The sequence below is a fragment of the Haliotis rufescens genome, unplaced genomic scaffold (genome assembly GCF_023055435.1).
Source record: "Haliotis rufescens isolate VD_foot unplaced genomic scaffold, xgHalRufe1.0.p SCAF_57, whole genome shotgun sequence".
In the NCBI taxonomy this organism is placed as follows: domain Eukaryota; kingdom Metazoa; phylum Mollusca; class Gastropoda; order Lepetellida; family Haliotidae; genus Haliotis; species Haliotis rufescens.
In genome coordinates, this window is record NW_025964301.1 from 412,567 (window position 1) to 434,409 (window position 21,843).

Genomic DNA, 21,843 nt, shown 5'->3' on the forward strand with positions numbered 1-21,843 from the left:
TGTCATAAAAAAGTGACCTCCCCTCCAATTGTCTCCCATTATCGTAAGTGTCTTCTGGACCGTACACAAACTGATGTCTTCCTTTTTACGTAAGTTCCACATTGACAAGGCAAAATAATGACAGATGGTTTTTAGCAATCTTCCAGCAATATCACGTCCGGGGACACCAGAAAAGGCTTTCACAAGTTGTAGCCATGTTGGGAAACGAGCCTATGTCTTCGGCATAACGAGCTATTTCTTACCAAGAAACTTCCCAACCCTTCATGGTATTCATAGATAATATGTTTACATTAATTAATGAACTTGTATCTTACTTCTCCAAAGAGAACATTTGACTAAAATATCTATTTTCTATACGTTAGATTTGTATCGTCCTTTCCTTGCTAGGAAGGGAATGTTGGCCTACTGTGGATATCGCCAAAGTCACGACGAAGAAGGACCAAGACAACACAAATGAGGACTTAAAACAAAGCAAATGTCGATAGGTAGGATGAATGGTATTTATTTCTGTAAAACATATCCACTCATTTCCTTCCAGGCCCGTCACTTTGACATGTAAGCTCAGTCAGACTATCGCTGATGTCCTTCAAAGCTTTCTGTCTATCGGTGAATACAAGGCTGGATTTTGACGCCACGTCCTTCATGGTTCCGATGGCCTGACTTTTCGTCAAAGCCACGACATAGATAACTGCCTTCCTCCTCAGACCACCAGCATCTATCATAACGTTTATACCGTTTCTGCTTCTTCCGTCAGTGAACACGATGACGACATTATCAGCGTCAGTGCGGTCACCGTTTTTCTCACTAAACACGTTGATGTCGGCTATTTTAACAGCTTTGTTAAGGAATGTTGGACCATGTTCTTTGGTAGCGTTCGCAATGGCTGCCAGGGCGGACCCCTTGTCTTGGAAGGTGTTTAGATGGAATCCCACCTCAGCTTCTTTTCCAAATACCACCTCAGCAACATGTAAAAGAGACAGATTTATTCGGGTATCATTGATCAGTTGAACTTCAAATTCCTTCATTGCAGCGTAGTCTTCAGTTTTCGTGACGGACGGAGACGCATCTTCTATCAGGAGAAGGTCGACCTTACGTTGAACGCATACTGGAAAACCAATGTAATGATGTATTAGTGGAATGCATTAGTTTAATGGATTCCAAAAATAATTTATAACATGACGGAATCAAACAAAGGACTCGGCCTATGATATCGGAAAGGTTATGTCGTATTTATTTCGCATCGTACTTTTTTTTCATATGTTTGAAATATGTTTCACAAAAGGAAGTAATGCCCAGTTCAAAATGAATTGTCCCATTCTATTTAACATATTATTTTTATGTTTTTATAACGAGCATATGTTTCTAGCGTTTCTAAGTGTTTGTGCGTGTGTAGTATCTGTGTGTGTAAAAGTGAATTTGACATTTTGAATTTAGTATGTGTCTGTGTGTTTGCTGTTTAACAGCGCCCTAGGCAATATTCAAGCTGTATGACATAATAGAGTCTGGACCAGACAATCCAGTGATCGGTATTGTCAACAACGATCAGAGAACCTGACAACCCGATCCATTTGGTAGCCTCAGGACCAGCATATGTTACTGAGAACCAATTCCATTCCAAAGTCCCCACGGGGCCGCCTCATACAACTAGCACAGGTTGCTGGGAACCAATTCTAATCCGGAATCTCCATTTATGCGTTCATACACAGGTGTATAAGGTAGCTAGTAAACACGCAGTTTCACACGTACCCGTCTGGCAGAATCTTCCAGTGGTTCCATAAGGACATTTGCACGTGAAGGGTTCCCCGGAGGCCAGGCCGTCTTCACAGATACCTCCATTGACACACGCGTCAATTGGAGGGCAAGCCTCCCCGGCGGAATCTGAAAGCAAAATATACTAATCGGTAATGTACATTGTATACCAGTGTCAAAGGCTGTTTGAATGAATGTATATACACGGGATCAATCTGAAGTTACATAGTGCTTTATACCTGACAGAGATTGGATGCTTTTGTTCATCGTTATTTAAGCAATCTACCTTGAATGTTTTGTCCAATTTTGTTTCAACTCAAACGCAAATAAACAAATAAACTCAGATAAACATATAGCAATAAACCCCCGACACACCTGTATGAGATCAACGCATGTGTGGCGTTAAATGTAATCACCGTTGTGGACAATATATGTCAGTTGGACAAGTCATGATTTTTCATGACTTCATTTACTGAATAACTGAACGGAAGGTCCGGGGTTTACTCCCCGGCCGCGTCATACCAAAAGACGTTAAAAGATGGTACTTGTTAACCTGTCTGGCGCTCGGAATGTGAATTGTTTAATAAACGTTTATAGAAGTTGGCGGATGACAAAGGAGACACAATATATGGATAACAAGTATTTTAATGTACGATTAAATCTCCTCAATCCAATCATCCCACGTGTGTATACTTAATCATGTGGCTTTCTCATCATGTGTTCTCGGTCCATCATGTTGTTGTAATAGTATACTCCTGTTGTTTTTGTTTACCCACTCATGTAAATCTCGTTCATGAATATAAATTGTTATTTTGTAGTAATTTTTCACCAAACATACATAATTCTGTACTTTGCACAGATTATTCAGTCTTGATTGACAACGGTATAAGAATGTGTTCCGAAACGTCACTACTGCAGTATATCAAAGAAATTACGATTTTTAGTAATTTTTATTATTAACTACGGTGATATAGTGTGTGGAGATGAAATACCACAAAACAGCAAATGCAACGTAGGTGAAAACTGTTTTAGGCAATAGATGTCAGTAGGATGAAGACACATTGACAATATGGTTGCATGTTTTATCATGACTTCACTTACTAAATTACTTATTTCATTAATATTAGATCACAATTCAGCATCTCAATGCTCTAAAGTAATCATGTTGTCTAATTGGAATACTGTGTAATTTGGACTGATTGTACTGATGAATCAAGACATGGCGAATTAATGACGAATGAATCAGAGTCTTCTTTTTTTAAATACACAAGTGAGAAAACAGCTAATAAAAACTACTATTACTACTTACGTTTTGTTGTAGGCGGCGTAGTTGGACGAGGTGTCGTAGTTGGTGGAGGCGCGGGAGTGGCTGTAGTAGGGGCACTTGAAGATGATGTCATTGTAGAACCCGAAGGCACTGCAGGTGACGAAAGATCAGAAGACACAGGGAGTGAATAGAATATAGCACCAGCAACGATTACAACAGTACTGTGAAAATATGAGTCATCAAATAATTATATTTAAACACACAGTATTTGGCTAACAATCATAAAGTCAATACATTGGATCAAATAGGTTTCAGCAGCAATAAGTAAGATGCTCTAGAATTAATGTTAGTGTGCTCTAGAATGTTGTCACTGTTGAGTGACTTCAAAAAGGAGCCAGTCTTTGTTTTTGAATCCCGAAAGGTATTGGTAGCTGGCAGGAATCCAGAGTTTCTCTTGCACTTGCCAAGTAAACAATTCTGGAAAGATCCAATAGCTGCTTTGACTTCTGTTCAAATCTGGCCACAACAGCACTTGATATATTTGCTAGTAGTAACAATATGTATACAAGTTATTCTTACCTTGGATGTACACAAGATGTACAATCAACAGCAGCTCGAATCCCCGCATTGCCATTGTTCTGTAATGATTTATGATTATTAATAGCAAATCACTGACAGCTATTGTACGTTGATAATTAAAGCATGTAGTTATTATCCAGTGATTATAATCATTTTATACCAGTATATACGTCTATTGCAAATGACATAGCTATTCCATCAGTAGTAAATGCAACCAATAGCTAAAAGCATGGCCTGGAGGTTTGATTCATTCAGATTTTATCAGTCATCTTTTCCTTGAATGGAGTGATTGGGTTTGGAATAACGTCGCTTCGTATAATATTTCGGAAATATCACAGTGTAGCAGGTTGATGTTCGAAAAAGGCCATATGTGGTGCACATCTTATAATCAAGGCGACCTGGATTTTAGCCAAAGCCTACGCAACTCTGTAGTGCACAGTGTGGAGCATGAGACGACTGGCTACCCTTTCATTGGTCACAGGTGTGGTACACGTCAAAATAGAGAATTATATTGGCTTCCATTTTAGCTGTTGATACACCAATTTGTAAATGAAATCAACATGTACATCATAAGACTTTTTAATAACTTTGCTGAGGCCTTGAATTCAGTAAACCTAACCAGACGGGTTTTGAGCGTAAAGTACAGGTAACAGCATGAAATCTACCAGGATACGTCTCGTGGTTGAATTAGGAGGTAAACAATGCATGTTTTCAGATTTGAGTACGTTTTCATTTTCTGAAGTTTTGTCTGTCTGTGAACTCGGACAGTTGTGAGACAGACATGGCATCACACCGGAATGATAATTATGACATCATGATATAATTGATGAAACCATCAAATGAAATCATTCATATCATTGAATTGTTTCTCTCCCGTTTGACACTCATCTGATTGACAAGGTTCAGGAGAAACGTGGCAAAGAAACATGTACTTCTGAACCAGTTTTGTTGAATAGGTATGATATCACATTAAATACCCGATATTTAGATTAGAAATGATACTCGAACCCACTCCGTGTATGTTGATTTAGTAAAGTGTCAGACATAGCAATATTCACTATTTATCTAAGTGTTATAAACTATTTACACTTACAGTAAATTCCAGCAGAATTAAAACATTTTGCAGCACACACTCCCACTCGATATTATAGGAATTTCAGTTCAGTATATGATCAAAGAAAACATACACTTTATACAAGGGAATTACGAATAGATGCGTTCAGCCAATCTATAAGGTACGACAGTAGTGTCTTTTGGCTATTTGGGGCAGTTATGTTCATTTGGTTAAAACTGATCATAACATTCAACTGTGATACAAATAGCTGTTCTGTTATATACAACGCCCAAGCCAAAGATAAGAAGCAGTGATGCTCTCTGAACGCATAGGATGCATGTATACGACATCAATTTTCCAAGAGCTTGAGTGTACTGTAGCTTACCTGTAGTCTTTGCTGCAGATACTGCAATGCATCGAGTGATACCTGCCCGGTATTTATATCTCTTGTTTTAATCAAATATTTTAATAAACCTTTATGATTAATTTGATACATGTATTGATAGACAAAGGATGTATAACTTTCTGGTATCATATATCTTCCAACATATAGTGTTTTGACAGATGTTTCTGAATGTTCTTGAATACTGTTAAACTTAATGTATTAACGTAAAATGTCAACACGATACTCAATTATGGACTTCAATTAGTATCCACGTGTTGCTTCTGTGTGAAATGAATACGTGTTTGTAACTACGTGGTCGTCAAGTAATCTCTAATATGGCTTCAATAACAGTAATTAATCATATTCAGAAGATGATGGATATTGATCAAAGCTTCATCAAATCTGAATACAATATTAAACATACGTTATACATAGACATTTACAACTAGCAAACACACATAGCTTCAACCGTCATATAAAGCAACCCTGATAAAGAAAGCCCTCTAATACTCGTTGTATTGCTGATATGGGTGGAATCTGAATCCAATTCCAATACGAAAGATCAGTGTAACCTTCACAAAAGTCGGTCGGAACCTTTCGATGAATGTGATAGGCTCTGATAGTGTGACTCGATATTTCATTAAAACATTTAATCATGTTCATAACGCCGCTTTTAACAGTATTCCAGTCATATCACGGCGTGTCAGCTTAATGTGGGAGGAAAGCCCGAAGTGGTGCAGGTCTCTGACGTTTACGACTTCGGTAAAACCCACGAGCACGGGTATGGTGCTGACAAACCTAGAAACAAAATCGGGGCGAACCGGGATTCGAACCCACAATCATAGGTTCCTGGCGTGCCTAAGGGACGCAACTCTGCACAGCGATTCGCGGTGCCTTAGACGACTGGGCCACCCGTGCAACCTTGTTAACATTAGGTGCTATTACCATGTCCTATAGGATTACCTATTTACTGAACTGAGGTATAGCGTATGACTGCGTCAATTTTGGCCATTACACGATTCCGACTTTTTCATAAGAATGTGTTTAGGAATAACTGTCAACAATTGATGTTAACTGGGTGTTCGCAAAAACGTGAAGGTATCCTGCATCAAAGGTTGCACCGTTCAAACTGCAATTGATGGAAAGCACATCATCATAAATGCTTCACACAATTCAGGATCCTTATATTTCAATTATAAATCAACCTTTTCCTTCGTTTTGGTTGTAGTGATAGATGATAACTACGATTTCATTACCATTGGTGTTGGATCACATGACACCAACAGTGATGCTGGCATATTTCGTGCATAAAAAATTGGGAAAGCTCTAAAGAACGGGGATCTGCAATTGGCCCATGACTGAGTTCCTATTGGTGTTGTTGAGACTGATCTCAACCCATGTTTATTTGTAGGTTTCCTTTTGGGGGGAAGTTAGTTATATAATTAGGCCTAATGGGGGCTGAGGGCTGCGATCTTCAAACTCCAACTCTGCCGTGCCCGTAGAGAGCACATTTGGTATATATATATTTTAGCAGCAAAATGGCGAATTTTTCAAACCAAAAATGGCGGTACTTCAGGTTCCAACAAAACTAGACATGAGTGGCAGCAAACTTGGACAAGAAGCCCAAAGGGAGAGAGAAATACTTCACAAAGAGAGAAGTACCCTGGCAGCAAGGTAAGATAACAAGGCTCACTGGGTAAAGGAGACCAATTAAAATATGTCGTAACCTTTCATGGGATCGGACCCTTGGTCATTGACGTCTCGCTCATCTTCTGACGTTACTTGCGAGTCCAATTCAGACACTGAAGGTTCCAGTTCGTCAATGTCATCTGGCATAGTCGTGTCATTTCTGAAACGAGTATAAATCCGTAATTCCATATCGTGCAATGGCATATGTCATTACTTTGATCAAGATTTCGAACGTTCTTCTGGAAATATATACGTGCGACACAAATGTATAAGCATATCAATAAACATACCTTTTTAACATAATGATTACTTATTCAGTATATCCGAAATGGGAGTCAAGGAATCCCAAGTATCTATACCATGTCCATTTAGATTATTTTATGTCACTTGCACCAGATTCATTTTTCATGATATCCAGACATTCTCTCCACTTTCGTCTTTATGTAGCTTCTCCATCTCGTTTTCAAAACTGTTAAATTAATTCTTTAAAAGAAATCCTTTGTATTCCGATTTACATGAAAACTATTTTTGCCTATTTACAAACACTTCTGTTCATTTTTGTAATGCTATTCTTCTCTAGTAATAGTTAAAATATAAATAATAAAGTTTAAAATCTGAAATGTGTTTTACATAATTTAATTAAAACTTGAAACTTGCATATTTGAACACCAACGCCTCTCATAAAGATATATCCTATCAGCTGATCATCGAGAGTGGTGTCCCATTGTTTGGACAGGGGTTTGTTTTGCATACGTAGACTTATGCTTGTTACATCTTCAATAAAGGTATTTGAAGAAGACTTTGTCACAATTTTGTACATTTGTAATTTTGTAAATTCCCATGTGCATACACGCAAGCAAATAATAATGAAGTAAATGCTTACTTTCGCCAGACGGTACATACAGGACACGGGAAATTTATGTCCAAATATTACTATAAGAGCCTAATGTCGATAATTGGGACTTGTTTAGTCGTAGAGAGCAGGACTACTTTCAACCAACTGCAAGAAAGCTTCCATGTTGACAGCTGGTTCATCACTCGCACAATTGCTAGCGGCCATTTTAAAAGTATGGCCTCTTTCACGTGCAAGGAGTATCCAAGTCAAATGAGTGTAATCATATGTCTTAAGAATAAAATATATATTATATTTAGATTACACTGCTGCGATATATGATGCGATGCGGTTTAAAAGTCCCCGTTTGATAGAAACGCAACGCAGAACAAATCGCAAACCAGCACAAAAACATTGCTATCACTTTGACGTTGACAGTGAGTTTAACATAACATGACACCCCCTGTTGCTTCAAATCGCAAACGCAAACGCAGGCAAAAACGGTTGATTAGTTTTTTTCTTGTGAGGTATACCTTACAAAAACATTCAGTGTACTGTTCAGTTGGACAGCAAGTTGTGTTTTCGTGGGCATTGTTCTTGAAATTGCAACTTGCCAAGTTGTATGTAATATTTCTTGAGACAGCACATAAATATTTTTGTGCTCTGCCTAGTTCAATTTCTTGTGTTGCTGCTTCGTCCACGAATCTAGTATCTGTCTAGACCACATTTGTTCTCGGATTATATATATATTTAAGTTAAAGTTTTCATTACACCTGAAGAGCCGTTGAACGGCGAAAGATCTTGTGTGGATAAAGTATTGACAAGCACAAATATCAGGACTCAGGTTTTTTTCGTATGTTGAATTCTTATCACCAGGTGAAATCACCTGTCTGATATAGAAGAATATAGGAATATGATGTGAAAATATTGTTTCTTTAAGATACATACTTGAGATTCTTTGATGTCTGGTGTCCGTTGGTAGGATTTGTTGATTTGTAACACTCTTATTTCATTGGGATTTGTATCGGCGAGAAAAGGTTCGTCACACGTTAACTACCTATCTGCGCCTTAAAAATATGTTGAAAAGTTCCTCTTAGTCGGTTTCATCCTGATTCTGCTTTAGTAAGATGAACGTTTTGCATTTTGTCTCTAGTCATTACACATAACCCATTGGCGTAATTTAAAACAAATATAACATTTGAAAGGATGTATTTGCATGCAATACCACCATACTTATGCATGCTTCGTGAAGGTGTGACGAAAGGTTCATAGCAACTTTACAATGAAGAGGTATGTATTTTGTATTTTGTCTCTAGTCATTACACATAATCCTTTGAAATATCTTAAAACAAATAAAACATTTGAAAGGATGTATTTGCATGCAATACCACCATACTTAGGCATGCTTCGTGAAGGTGTGACGAAAGGTTTATAGCAACTTTACAATGAAGAGGTATGTATTTTGTATTTTGTCTCTAGTCATTACACATAACACATTGGCGTATCTTAAAACAAATAAAACATTTGAAAGGATGTATTTGCATGCAATACCACCATAGTTATGCATGCTTCGTGAAGGTGTGACGAAAGGTTCAAAGCAACTTTACAATGAAGAGGTATGTATTTTGTATTTTGTCTCTAGTCATTACACATAACCCATTGGCGTATCTTAAAACAAATAAAACATTTGAAAGGATGTATTTGCATGCAATACCACCATACTTATGCATGCTTCGTGAAGGTGTGACGAAAGGTTTATAGCAACTTTACAATGAAGAGGTATGTATTTTGTATTTTGTCTCTAGTCATTACACATAATGCTTTGAAATATCTTAAAACAAATAAAACATTTGAAAGGATGTATTTGCATGCAATACCACCATACTTAGGCATGCTTCGTGAAGGTGTGACGAAAGGTTTATAGCAACTTTACAATGAAGAGGTATGTATTTTGTATTTTGTCTATAGTCATTACACATAACCCATTGGCGTATCTTAAAACAAATAAAACATTTGAAAGGATGTATATGCATGCAATACCACCATACTTATGCATGCTTCGTGAAGGTGTGACGAAAGGTTCAAAGCAACTTTACAATGAAGAGGTATGTATTTTGTATTTTGTCTCTAGTCATTACACATAATCCTTTGAAATATCTTAAAACAAATAAAACATTTGAAAGGATGTATTTGCATGCAATACCACAATACTTATGCATGCTTCGTGAAGGTGTGACGAAAGGTTTATAGCAACTCTACAATGAAGAGGTATGTATTTTGTATTTTGTCTCTAGTCATTACACATAACACATTGCCGTATTTTAAAACAAATAAAACATTTGAAAGGATGTATTTGCATGCAATACCACCATACTTATGCATGCTTCGTGAAGGTGTGACGAAAGGTTTATAGCAACTTTACAATGAAGAGGTATGTATTTTGTATTTTGTCTCTAGTCATTACACATAACACATTGCCGTATTTTAAAACAAATAAAACATTTGAAAGGATGTATTTGCATGCAATACCACCATACTTATGCATGCTTCGTAAAGGTGTGACGAAAGGTTTATAGCAACTTTACAATGAAGAGGTATGTATTTTGTATTTTGTCTCTAGTCATTACACATAATCCTTTGAAATATCTTAAAACAAATAAAACATTTGAAAGGATGTATTTGCATGCAATACCACAATACTTATGCATGCTTCGTGAAGGTGTGACGAAAGGTTTATAGCAACTCTACAATGAAGAGGTATGTATTTTGTATTTTGTCTCTAGTCATTACACATAACACATTGCCGTATTTTAAAACAAATAAAACATTTGAAAGGATGTATTTGCATGCAATACCACCATACTTATGCATGCTTCGTAAAGGTGTGACGAAAGGTTTATAGCAACTTTACAATGAAGAGGTATGTATTTTGTATTTTGTCTCTAGTCATTACACATAATGCTTTGAAATATCTTAAAACAAATAAAACATTTGAAAGGATGTATTTGCATGCAATACCACAATACTTATGCATGCTTCGTGAAGGTGTGACGAAAGGTTTATAGCAACTTTACAATGAAGAGGTATGTATTTTGTATTTTGTCTCTAGTCATTACACATAACCCATTGGCGTATCTTAATACAAATAAAACATTTGAAAGGATGTATTTGCATGCAATACCACCATACTTATGCATGCTTCGTGAAGGTGTGACGAAAGGTTCAAAGCAACTTTACAATGAAGAGGTATGTATTTTGTATTTTGTCTCTAGTCATTACACATAATCCTTTGAAATATCTTAAAACAAATAAAACATTTGAAAGGATGTTTTTGCATGCAATACCACAATACTTATGCATGCTTCGTGAAGGTGTGACGAAAGGTTTATAGCAACTTTACAATGAAGAGGTATGTATTTTGTATTTTGTCTCTAGTCATTACACATAACACATTGCCGTATTTTAAAACAAATATAACATTTGAAAGGATGTATTTGCATGCAATACCACAATACTTAGGCATGCTTCGTGAAGGTGTGACGAAAGGTTCAAAGCAACTTTACAATGAAGAGGTATGTATTTTGTATTTTGTCTCTAGTCATTACACATAATGCTTTGAAATATCTTAAAACAAATAAAACATTTGAAAGGATGTATTTGCATGCAATACCACCATACTTATGCATGCTTCGTGAAGGTGTGACGAAAGGTTTATAGCAACTTTACAATGAAGAGGTATGTATTTTGTTTTTTGTCTCTAGTCATTACACTTAACCCTGTTGACGTGTCTTAAAACAAATATAAGATTTGAGAGGATTATTTGCATGCAATACCACCACACTTATGCATGCTTCGAGAAGATGTGACGAAAGATTTATAGCAACTTTACAATGAAGCTGTATGTATTTTGTCTCTAGTCATTACACAGACCCATAATGCTTTGTTTCCTCGTGGTAGTTTCACATATACCTCTTATAAAACAAATGCATTTGAGAGGATATATTTTCAGGAAACGCCATCATACTTATGCATGCTTCGTGTATGTATGACAAAAGGCTGATAGCAACTGTACAACGAGGCGGTGTGTCATTAATTAAAATTATTTTTTTGTAAATGTGACATAGGCTTCATACGTTGGACCTATGTGTAGAATCAAACCCAGGATTTCGTCGCAACGAGTATAACGCTTTCTTCCGCTCCATCTCCCCATCTTCACTGTAGAAAAAAAAGAGGTATGTTTCATCAAAACATAGTTCGGAGGGTACTTACCTTGATAAGGTGTATGGAAATGAACAAAAATGCCCACAACAGATTTTTCGAATTTCGATTAATGCTGATTAAAACAGAATTTAAAGTTTAATCAAGGCGTGTTATTATTGTATGGGTCGAAAGCCGGAAGTGATGCAAACGTTTTGAGTACATATGGTGATACACACGAGTACGTGAGTATACTGCGAACCTTGGGTTGGAACCAGCGATGATAAGGACCTGGCTTGTCCAGATGACAGCACAATAGACCACATACTATAATCTGTATCAGGATCACTCTGGGTACATGGGTTTTTTTCGTCTCGCGTCAGGTTTTATACCAGGAGCTGACATGATTTAATATGAAATTGTAAAAATAATTAAATTTATCCGCTAAGTAAAAGATATAATAGCAGGATAAATTCATTTATTAGCGGCATGGAATATTGATGGGCCCTGAGAGTTACCCCCCTTTGGTAACGTTGACTCAAGCTCCTTCCCAGCGCGTGACACCTTCGTTACACTCTCGGTAACATCGCTGCCACCAGTGTGGGCGCGGCCATTACAAGAATCTTGAAATTTGCCCTCTAACCCCAAACGTAGTAACGTTGATATTTTTGTTTATGTCTTTGGGAATGCCATCATATTTCATTTTGAAAAGGTTTACGACTGACCATGTTTTCCAGAAGAATTTACTTTGTTGTTTTAATAATCAAATTGGTTCGAGATTGCAGACTAACGGAAAATCAACCAACTTCTCCGTTACATTATTACTATATCAATAACACGATAGTTTAAATCAAACAGAATTTCAAATTGACAAACGAAGAAAGTAATTTAGCAGCGATAAGTGTATTTGGCGTCACGACAGTCGTCACTTGTTTGTAAACATAACGGTCATTCGGTTGCGAGTTCAACTCCAAGCATGGTTGTGGCCACCTATTCAATGTGGGGAGTTTTGACTGGTGGCAGCGATAGTATAGAGAGCTCCGCGAACGGGCTACCGCTGTGAGGAGCTTGACGTTGACTATATATACAGATTCAAGTCGCGTTAGTCTCTTCTTGCCGATGTTGTCACAAAGCTAAGTGCAGTTAAATTTAACCAACGGCTCGCCAATCAACAGTATGCCATGAGGCAAGAAGCTACAGAAACGAAAAGCGAAGAAAGACGGCCGAAAGCGTCAACGAGATGAGACAGAGGGGACAGACGACGCAACGCGGACGACGCAGAACACTGACGGGACAGGGACCACAGGTGGCTACAAGCGATTGAAAATGGCGGCTGACCCAAAAGGCGCCAAAATCAGGTGAGGCGGTTTCTGTTTCAACTTTTCCATCTATCAACTTTAACAATGAACAGGGTGGTCAGTCGAGTAGCCTAACTAGTTCAGAAATTGCTGAAGATATGAACGATTCCCAGAAAAGCACCAACAGTTGATTAAGTATATGCATACCATTAGGTTCGGCAGCACAAAAGTATGATGGGATGGGTTGGAGGTCATATGATCAACATTTTAGAATTAGACAGGCACGTGATCCTAGCAATGCATGGGCAAGAATCTATCAAGATTATTGGCTGATGTTCATGAACACCCACTCCAAACAGAGTATGCAGACTAGATCACCCCAGTCCAACATGCAGGACCGTCGCCAATCGCCATGTTTTGATTACAACTACCGGAGCTGTAGCAGACAAAATTGCTAGTATTCCCATTCTTGTATTCAGTGTACCAAACTTCATCCCATGAAATCCTGCAGATTTCGAACAAACCAAAATAAGCCAAAAGTTTTAGCTTCCCAGTAAAGGTTTCTCACCCGTTAAGACTAGTGTATTGAAATTTGCTCGAAAGGTATCCGGATCAGGTTGCGGCAGCAGAATTAATAGAAGGAAGGAAGCAGAATCTCCTAACCCAAAATCTGCAGAAGGAAACACTGAGGTCACTCATGATAAACTTAATAAAGAAATAAAATGTTAGTTCCATTCCAATATCGACCAATACCTAATCTCAGGATATCACCGATAGGTATTGTACCTAAAAAAGAACCAGGTCAGTTTCGAATAATACACCATTTCTCCTATCCGATAGGCTCATCAGTTAATGATCACACTGAGGATAAGTCAGCATCAGTGAAATATACTAGTTTTGACAGTGCAGTTGAAATGGTTCAAACTTTAGGTAAACGCTGTCAGTTAGCAAAGTCTGACATAAAGAGCGCTTTTAAACTTTGTCCTATTAATCATTTAGACTTTAATCTGTTAGGAATAAAATTCCAGCAACAGTATTATGTGGATATGTGCCTACCCATGGGATGCAAGGTAAGTTGAGCTCTCTTTGAAAAGTTTGCATCTTTTCTTCAATGGGCTGTCCAACAATCAATTCAAGCTGGAGATGTTTTACATTACCTGGATGACTTTCTTTTTGGAGGTGAGATGAATACAAATGAATGCAGCATAGCACTAGATACTTCTATGAATCTTTGTGAAGAGTTAGGGGTCCCTGTAGCACATGAAAAAACAGTACAACCTTGTGCAAAGATCACCTTTTTGGGCCTAGAAATTGACACAGAGATGTTGGTCAGGATTCCTGCAGATAAAATTGCCAAGTGTCTGAATCTACTCTCGGAATTAATAGGAAAACGCAAAGTCACTATGAAAAGGATGCAGTCTCTTTATTTACTATGCAGAGCTATCCCTGTGGGACGTCCTTTCTCTAGAAGAATGATTGACTCCACGAGGTCTGTTCACAAACCACATCACAGGATTCGCATTACTAAAGAGATCAAATTGGATTTATCAACATGGTTCTTCTTCTTCAGAAACCACAATGGCATATCTGTATTTCATAATAGGTTATGGATGGATAATAATCAGATTCAATTGTACACAGATAGTGCAGGTGCAGAAGACATTGCAGTAAACCTCTGGGTTCATCACCTCCGACACAAGAAGGTTGTTGAAAGATGTTGACAATCAAGCGGTTGTGACCATATTGAACAAATTATCTGCAAAGTCACCGCGGGTTATGGTACTCGTAAGAGCATTAGTTCTCAGCTGTTTGGAAGTTAATCTAATGGTAAGAGGCAAATACATTCCAGGTACGCTCAACACAATAGCAGACTCGTTGTCTCGATCTGAATTTCAGAGGTTTCGTCAGTTGGCACCAGGTGCGGACTCAGAGTCAACACAGATACCAACTTCAATTTGGAATCACTGGATAATGAAGCTGAAAGGCTACTAGAGCATTCGATCGCAGAGAATACTAGGAAAGCATATAAATCTGCAGTAAGTCAATGTGAAATGTTCAGATCACAAGTAGGTCTTCCAGTCACATGGCCAGCCCCCTTACAGCATTTAGTTAGATACTTGGGTTACTTGTCACTAAAACAGGCATCTCCAGCTACAGCTGCACAACATTTGTCAGGATTGGGCAGACAACATAAATTACTTGGCTTTCCTGACCCAACTGATGACTTCCTATTGAGAAAAATGCTGAAAGGTATGAGGATCAAAACACGAGGACTGATTACTGTTTGTTAATGTCACAGTCCTAGATAACGATATTACTCTAAAAATAAGATTTTCTAAAACTGATCAGACTGGTCATGGCTCAACTCTGTAAATAGCCAAACATACCACTTCGTCGTGTGCGGTTTACAATTTGAGGTCATACTTGTCAACTCCACGAAAGTCCTCAGCTCCTCAACGTTTCTTCACTACAGTACTAGCCCAGTGACTCAGTTTCAATTCAGGGCTGTACTTGCTAAGGCTCTTAGATTTATTGGCTGCAGTACATCATCATACAAATCACACTCATTTCGCACTGGTGCAGCCACAACAGCTGCGATTCAAGGCATCCCAGAGCAAACAATCAAGGAGTGGGGCCGGTGGAAGTCAAATGCCTTTAAATCATATATTAAAATCAACTTGCCTAAATTCAGTATATCGTCATCAAGTTCTTTAAATGCTTACAGAAATTTGGATAATTGGCTCATCGATTGTGTACTGGGCTTACAGAGAGGCAGCTGGACGACCGATAGGTTTACATCTGTCTTTGGAAAAACTTAGAGGAGGGATAACTTGGCTTGGGAAAAGGGGGATGAAGTGGCACCAACTAATTCCTTATCTCACCCCCCAAAATACTTGTTATACAGTTGGGGTCCAATGACCCTGTCTATAGAATTGGTAACAGTTATGCTCGGTTACAGAGGCGGATATTCAAGCTATCACTAAGCTTATGCCCCAAACCAAGTTAATGTGGTCAGAGATGCTTCCTAGACTACACTGGCGTGGGGCCAAGAATAATGCTACAATTGAGCATTAGCGCAAAAGGGTCAATCGGTTTGCTGCTGTGTCTGTTTGTAGCCGAGGGGGTACTTTGGTAAAACATGACATAACAAGTCAAATATCTGGCATGTACAGTGACCCAGTGTATGGCAGGACCCACCTCTCTGATTTGGGTAATAACATTTATTTATCTGGTGGCTTGCTAGCAATGGTGCATTTGTTGGGACATTCTTGTATAGACAAGAAGTGGTGGCGGGGAGTCTGGGGGCTAAATGCTTTTTGCTGGTTGTTATTGCACTGAGTTTGCTTCGCTAGAGTAATAGCAGGCTATGTGATACCCTACCTGTTAACTACTCTCAGTATCGCCAGTCAGTGTGACACTCCTCCTGGTAATACTTTGATTTGTATGTGCGTACACTGCTTGTGTACTAGGTTTTTGCTGCTGTGCTTAAGGAGGCCCTATCGATGTGAATGTTGATAATCCTCGTAGGTGTGTGCTGCCTTTGCTTTGCTTGGGTTGCCCAGGTACCTTCGGGTAGGCACCCACTATAGGTTTTGGGTCCCTAGGCTCCTAGCTACTGTCCAATTTGAAATAAACTGCGCCCATTTATTTCCACCAAACTGTTGTTTTTGTTTTACTTTCTGATGGTTAGCACAATAATTCAAACACATTCACAATTGATGAAAACAGCTGTTCGATTGGTTAGCTTGCACTATGTCACGTGACTTCCATTGACTCGGAAAAAGCGTTTTCTTTGAAGCGGGGTATAAAGGATTTATTCTGCCTCTCAAAAATCCACGTGCAGCCTGCCTTGCTCGTGGCGGGGTATGAGAGATTTATTCCCCTGCTGAGAAATGTATTCCCCTCCAAGGCGGGATACAAATTATTTTATCAAGATCACGTGGACCAATCAGATCTCATCACTCTGACATGGAGGTATGATAATCTATTTCATGCCATTGGGTATCTTCCCATAAGTAACACCAACCATTTGTCACACACCTGCTTGTTTGAACTGTCTGACCTTGACCTTGCTTCTGCTGCACATGTGTCTTCAGAAGGCATAACAATCTACGGTAGACTTACATCTGACGATCTGGTGCGAGTGAGTGAGTGAGTGGGTTGCGTTTAACGCCGGTTTCTACTGTATTCAATTAATATCACGGCTTAATCTGGCCGGAACGCCCGAAGTGATGCAGGTCTCTGACGTTTACGGGTATAGTGCTGACAAACATAGAAACATAATCGGGCCGAAACTGGATTTGAAGCCACTATCATCGGTTTCTGGCGTGTCCAAGGGACGCAACTCTGCACAGCGAATTGAGGCGCCTTCGACGACTGGGACACCCGTGGCCCCCGATCAGGTGAGAGAACGTACGCTGATACATCATTCGTCACCTCTCGCCCCTTTCCGTAACCTGCAAGAAAACTCGCCCCCCTATCGATGAATGTTATGTGCGAAAATACGACAAACCAATCAGAATGTGCGTATGATTTCAAGTTCTTCGTCAAAGAATCCCTATCGATGAATGTTATGTGCGAAAATACGACAAACCAATCAGAATGTGCGTATGATTTCAAGTTCTTCGTCAAAGAATCCCTCAGAAATAATTTTACATATGTCTTGCATAGAAAAATATACCCAAGACACAGTTAAATGTGTTCAATCATACCGTATAATTCCGCATGTCCAGATGTGCTTCAAATTGCATCTGAAATATATATAATATATGGGGAAATATATGTGAACCATTACGCAACGAGTTGACAATTGTTTTAGGTACATGTATGCCCGTTTGCGCTTAGACGGAACCCGGTCGCAAAGATGGCCATGAGAGGGGCACGAGTCGCTATTCGGCTTGTCCAAGAACAACACGAGTTGGTCACAAATGGCTGATACATAGGAAGCAGACCCACTCCGAGCATGGATACCATATATCTGATCCCAACTGATCTTGTGTGGAGAAGGCTTGGATCTTCTTACCGTCTCCATCACTGAAGAGAAGAAAGGGCTGCTTATCTGACGTCACAGTCCACTCGACCGCCTCCGTGGTCTAATGGTAGAGCGTCCGCCCGAAGTGCGGAAGGTCCGGGGTTCGATCCCCAGCCGCGTCATACCAAAAGACGTTTAAAGATGGTACTTGTTGTTACCCTGTCTGGCGCTCGGCATTAAGGAGCTAAAACAAGGGCTGGTCGGCTCAGAGTCAGTATACTGTTAAACTGCGGCATATATAGTATCTCAGTGTGCTAGCACTATAAATCGGCATCAGTCCGGACTAGTACAAGCAGTCACACACACACATACACGTGCATGCACGTCGCTATATAAGTGCAATAATCTTGGACGCGACGTTAAACCCCATTTCACCTCACCTCTCACCTCCCTCTTTGTGACCAACTCGTGTTATTCCGGGACAAGCCGAATAGCGACTCGTGGCCCTCTCGTGGCCATTTTTGCGACCGGGTTCCGTTTTAGCGCAAACGGGCATACCTAAAACAATTGTCAACTCGTTGCGTAATGGTTCACACATTTTCCCCATATATTATATATATTTCAGATGCAATTTAAAGCACATCGGGACGTGCGGAATTATACATTATGATTGAACACATTTAACTGTGCCTTTGGTATATTTTTAGATGCAAGACATATGTAAAATCAAAAAATATTTCTGAGGGATTCTTTGACGAAGAACTTGAATTCATACGCGCATTCTGGTTTGTCGTGTTTTCGCACATAACAATCATCGATAGGGGGACGGGTCCTCTTGCAGGTTACGGAAAGGGGCGAGTGGTGACGAATGCTCACCTCTCAGTCCACTCCAAATGAAGTTTTAGTTTACAGTGAAGCTTCCAATATGGATTACTTATCAACAATCTGACTGAAGGTTGTCCAGCATCTCATCTCCCGCAGATTTGCCAAACTAAAAGTAAAAGGAATCAAAGAATAAGTGTTGTTTTAGGGTCAGTGTTATGTATTGGCAAAATTATTGAGCGGTTGGCCATTCATGAGTTCTGCCAACTGTTATGGGATATCGAGCACATTGGCACGACCGCTAAACATATGAACAGTCCTGTAATTCTTTCAAGAATAAAGTTGGTTGAATGGAGCCAATGGCCTCGTTATATGACAGTGTGTTAATTGGATTACTTCTGACGTTTATTTATTAGTTTAGTTTACTCTGTATTTTTCCAAAATAGATGAGTCATCTAAACTGTCACTTGTGCTCGCCCCAACATTTTATCTCATGTGGACCGGTCCGATATGTAAGTATTCCATTACAACAGGAGGTATTCACCATGTTTTCCTTCAGACAAGAGGCAACATCGGAGTGTGTGACAGACGGCGCACTGTAAAAATTGGAGGCAATACTGCCATACAGGTTACGGAGCGGGCATTGAAAATGAGCAAGTGACCATGGCACGTTGTGAAAGTGAAAAATATTCAGAGATAAAAAAAACATACTGTCCGCGGAATTTTCATTTAAGAATTGACCTTCACTTTGTGTGAGTTCATTGGAGTATGAACCTTCATAGAGTGAGGGCCAAACTGTATGAACGTCGGAGCTTGCTCCAATGAACTCACACAAAGTGAAAGTCAATTCTTATATTTTTTTATCACAGTTTCTTACCTCAAAGGATGTAGGCCAAGATCTAAACACAATTTAATTTAGTACGTGTGACTTCATGTTTACACTGACAGCCATAAAACAACCAGCCATCTCCCGGAGTAAAAGAGAGATGACATGGGCGTATGGATGCACAACTTGCTCTTCAGAAACATCTTACGCAGCACATGTGTTCAATTCATATCCTCATTAGATGAGAAAGGTCTGTAAAGAACTACCTCAGCAAGTCAGTCACAATGACAGCGCGTCGTAATACATTTACATCAAGTACAAGACGTCAAAATGGCGGGAGAGATTTCCGAAGTTGTTAATGAATCTTTGGCGGTTACATGTGTTAGTCATCATTGATCAACTGGCCGATCATTGAAAGTTGAATAAAGATGCGTCAAACAGACACTAAGGTAAATTCATAGATCGCTGGAGATTGTTCTCGTGATCTCGCATTCTCGTGTTTTGGGCATATTTACCTCGTTTTCAAAGGTCGAGATCGCGAGATCGCGAGAGTGTGTCTTACAGTATTCCATACCTTCCGATTGTCATTGTCACCTTCAAAACAAAATGATCTTATGTTTTGAAGCTACAAGTTTGGTAGTGGATACGGACTTAGGATCTTTGGTCAATGTGACAAGATTTTACGTGCGCTTTGGAAGGAAGAGATCGTGATTGTCACATGCATATTTAGTGTGTGGGTGAGTTCAGGTTTTGGTCCACCGTCAACATTATTACAGCCGCTTCGCGGAGGTAGATACGAAGAGAATTTGTGAGATATATATATATTACATTTTACAACTAACAAAATAAATCATTGCTTAATGCTTGCACGTACCAAAAAACGGGCTTGGCAACTTGACATTGGCAATCAGTACAAGTGTGAATAATTTGACAAGCAACCTGCGGGCTCTTTGTTAAAAGACAATTCAATTATACTTTACACCCCTCTTCAGATGAAAAATAACTGGTAACTTTTAAGTGTCTGTCTGCTTATTTGCTCTGCTCCATCAATCAAAAGCAGCATAAAATATTTCGCCTAAATTATTGTTTCAGTGCAATACGAATAACTGGAAAATTATGTTTTATTGCAAAACTGACCTCTCTCTTCCAAAACGGTCAGTTCACCGAAACAGAAAATGGCAAAATAGTGATGACAATTACAGCAAACTAAGGTTATTATGAACTCAAAGGGACCACTAGTTTCAGTTCATTTGACCGTAGTCCGTTATAAGGTGAGGTGAAATGGGATTTAACGATACGTCCAAGTTTATTGCACTTCTATTGCGACGTGCATGCACGTGTGTGTGTGTGTGTGTGTGTGTGTGGCTGCTTGTACTACTCCGGACTGATGCCGATTTAAAGTGCTAGCACACTGAGATACCATGCCGCAGTTTAACATGAATATCCCACTCAGACACAGTATACTGACTCCGAGCCGACCAGTCCTTGTTTTAGCCCCTTAATGCCGAGCGCCAGACAGGGTAACAACAAGTACCATCTTTTAACGTCTTTTGGTATGACGCGGCCGGGGATCGAACCCCGGACCTTCCGTTCTCCGGGCGGACGCAGTCCGTTATAAACATATATACATTGAACAGCATATACGAAGCAGCTGGCCGGGACCAAAATAACAGTTCGTTATAAGCATGTTCGTTATTAAAGTAGTTTACTGTATATGAATAGGTCACTGAAAATGTGATGACACCTGGTGTTTGCGAAAAAGATAGGCCTTCTGACTACACCTGCCACTCAAATTTCACAACAAAGTCTTTTTATTTCTCTTTTCCAAAGCCGCACTTAGCAACCCGGTGATTGATATTATGAGCAATAATCCATACCGCCAGGGTAAGACATCACCTTATCAACCATTCGCCGAGTTTGGCCATTCGATCCATTAAAGGGCATGTAAGTGCCAGTGAGCAAAGGTCAAAGTATGGAACAACATGGCACATCATGTTGATAAGCCACGTGTCATATTTAGTCAATTCCTACCAGAAGCTTTCTGGAATGACTTGACCAAATCTTTGATTGTAACGCTTAGTTGTAAGCAAAAATAGTTTTTCCGTAAAATTTGAATATATTGTAATGCTCAAATGTACCTAAGCAATTGAGAAAAGAAGACGCTCCACGCTAG

At 39.2% G+C, this 21,843-nt stretch overlaps 1 protein-coding gene across 1 annotated transcript; it reads right to left on the reverse strand.

Annotated features, from left to right (window-relative positions):
• Window positions 1–486: 486 nt before the first annotated feature.
• Window positions 487–5,070, reverse strand: LOC124137890. The gene is made up of 5 exons (XM_048385352.1): window positions 5,035–5,070; window positions 3,596–3,654; window positions 3,059–3,166; window positions 1,747–1,878; window positions 487–1,105 (listed from the first exon to the last, which is right to left on the reverse strand). The coding sequence occupies exons 1-5, from the start codon at window positions 5,064–5,066 to the stop codon at window positions 525–527; spliced, it is 912 nt and encodes a 303-aa protein (XP_048241309.1). The 5' UTR covers window positions 5,067–5,070; the 3' UTR covers window positions 487–524.
• Between the last annotated feature and the right edge of the window lie 16,773 nt (window positions 5,071–21,843).

Coding starts and splice junctions, on each gene's coding strand:
- LOC124137890 (XM_048385352.1), bottom strand. CDS start 5,066: ATGCATTGCAGTATCTGCAGCAAAGACTACAG. Junction 1,879..3,058: donor TACGCCGCCTACAACAAAAC/GTAAGTAGTAAT, acceptor TTTTGCTTTCAG/ATTCCGCCGGGGAGGCTTGC. Junction 1,106..1,746: donor TGGAAGATTCTGCCAGACGG/GTACGTGTGAAA, acceptor TTGGTTTTCCAG/TATGCGTTCAACGTAAGGTC.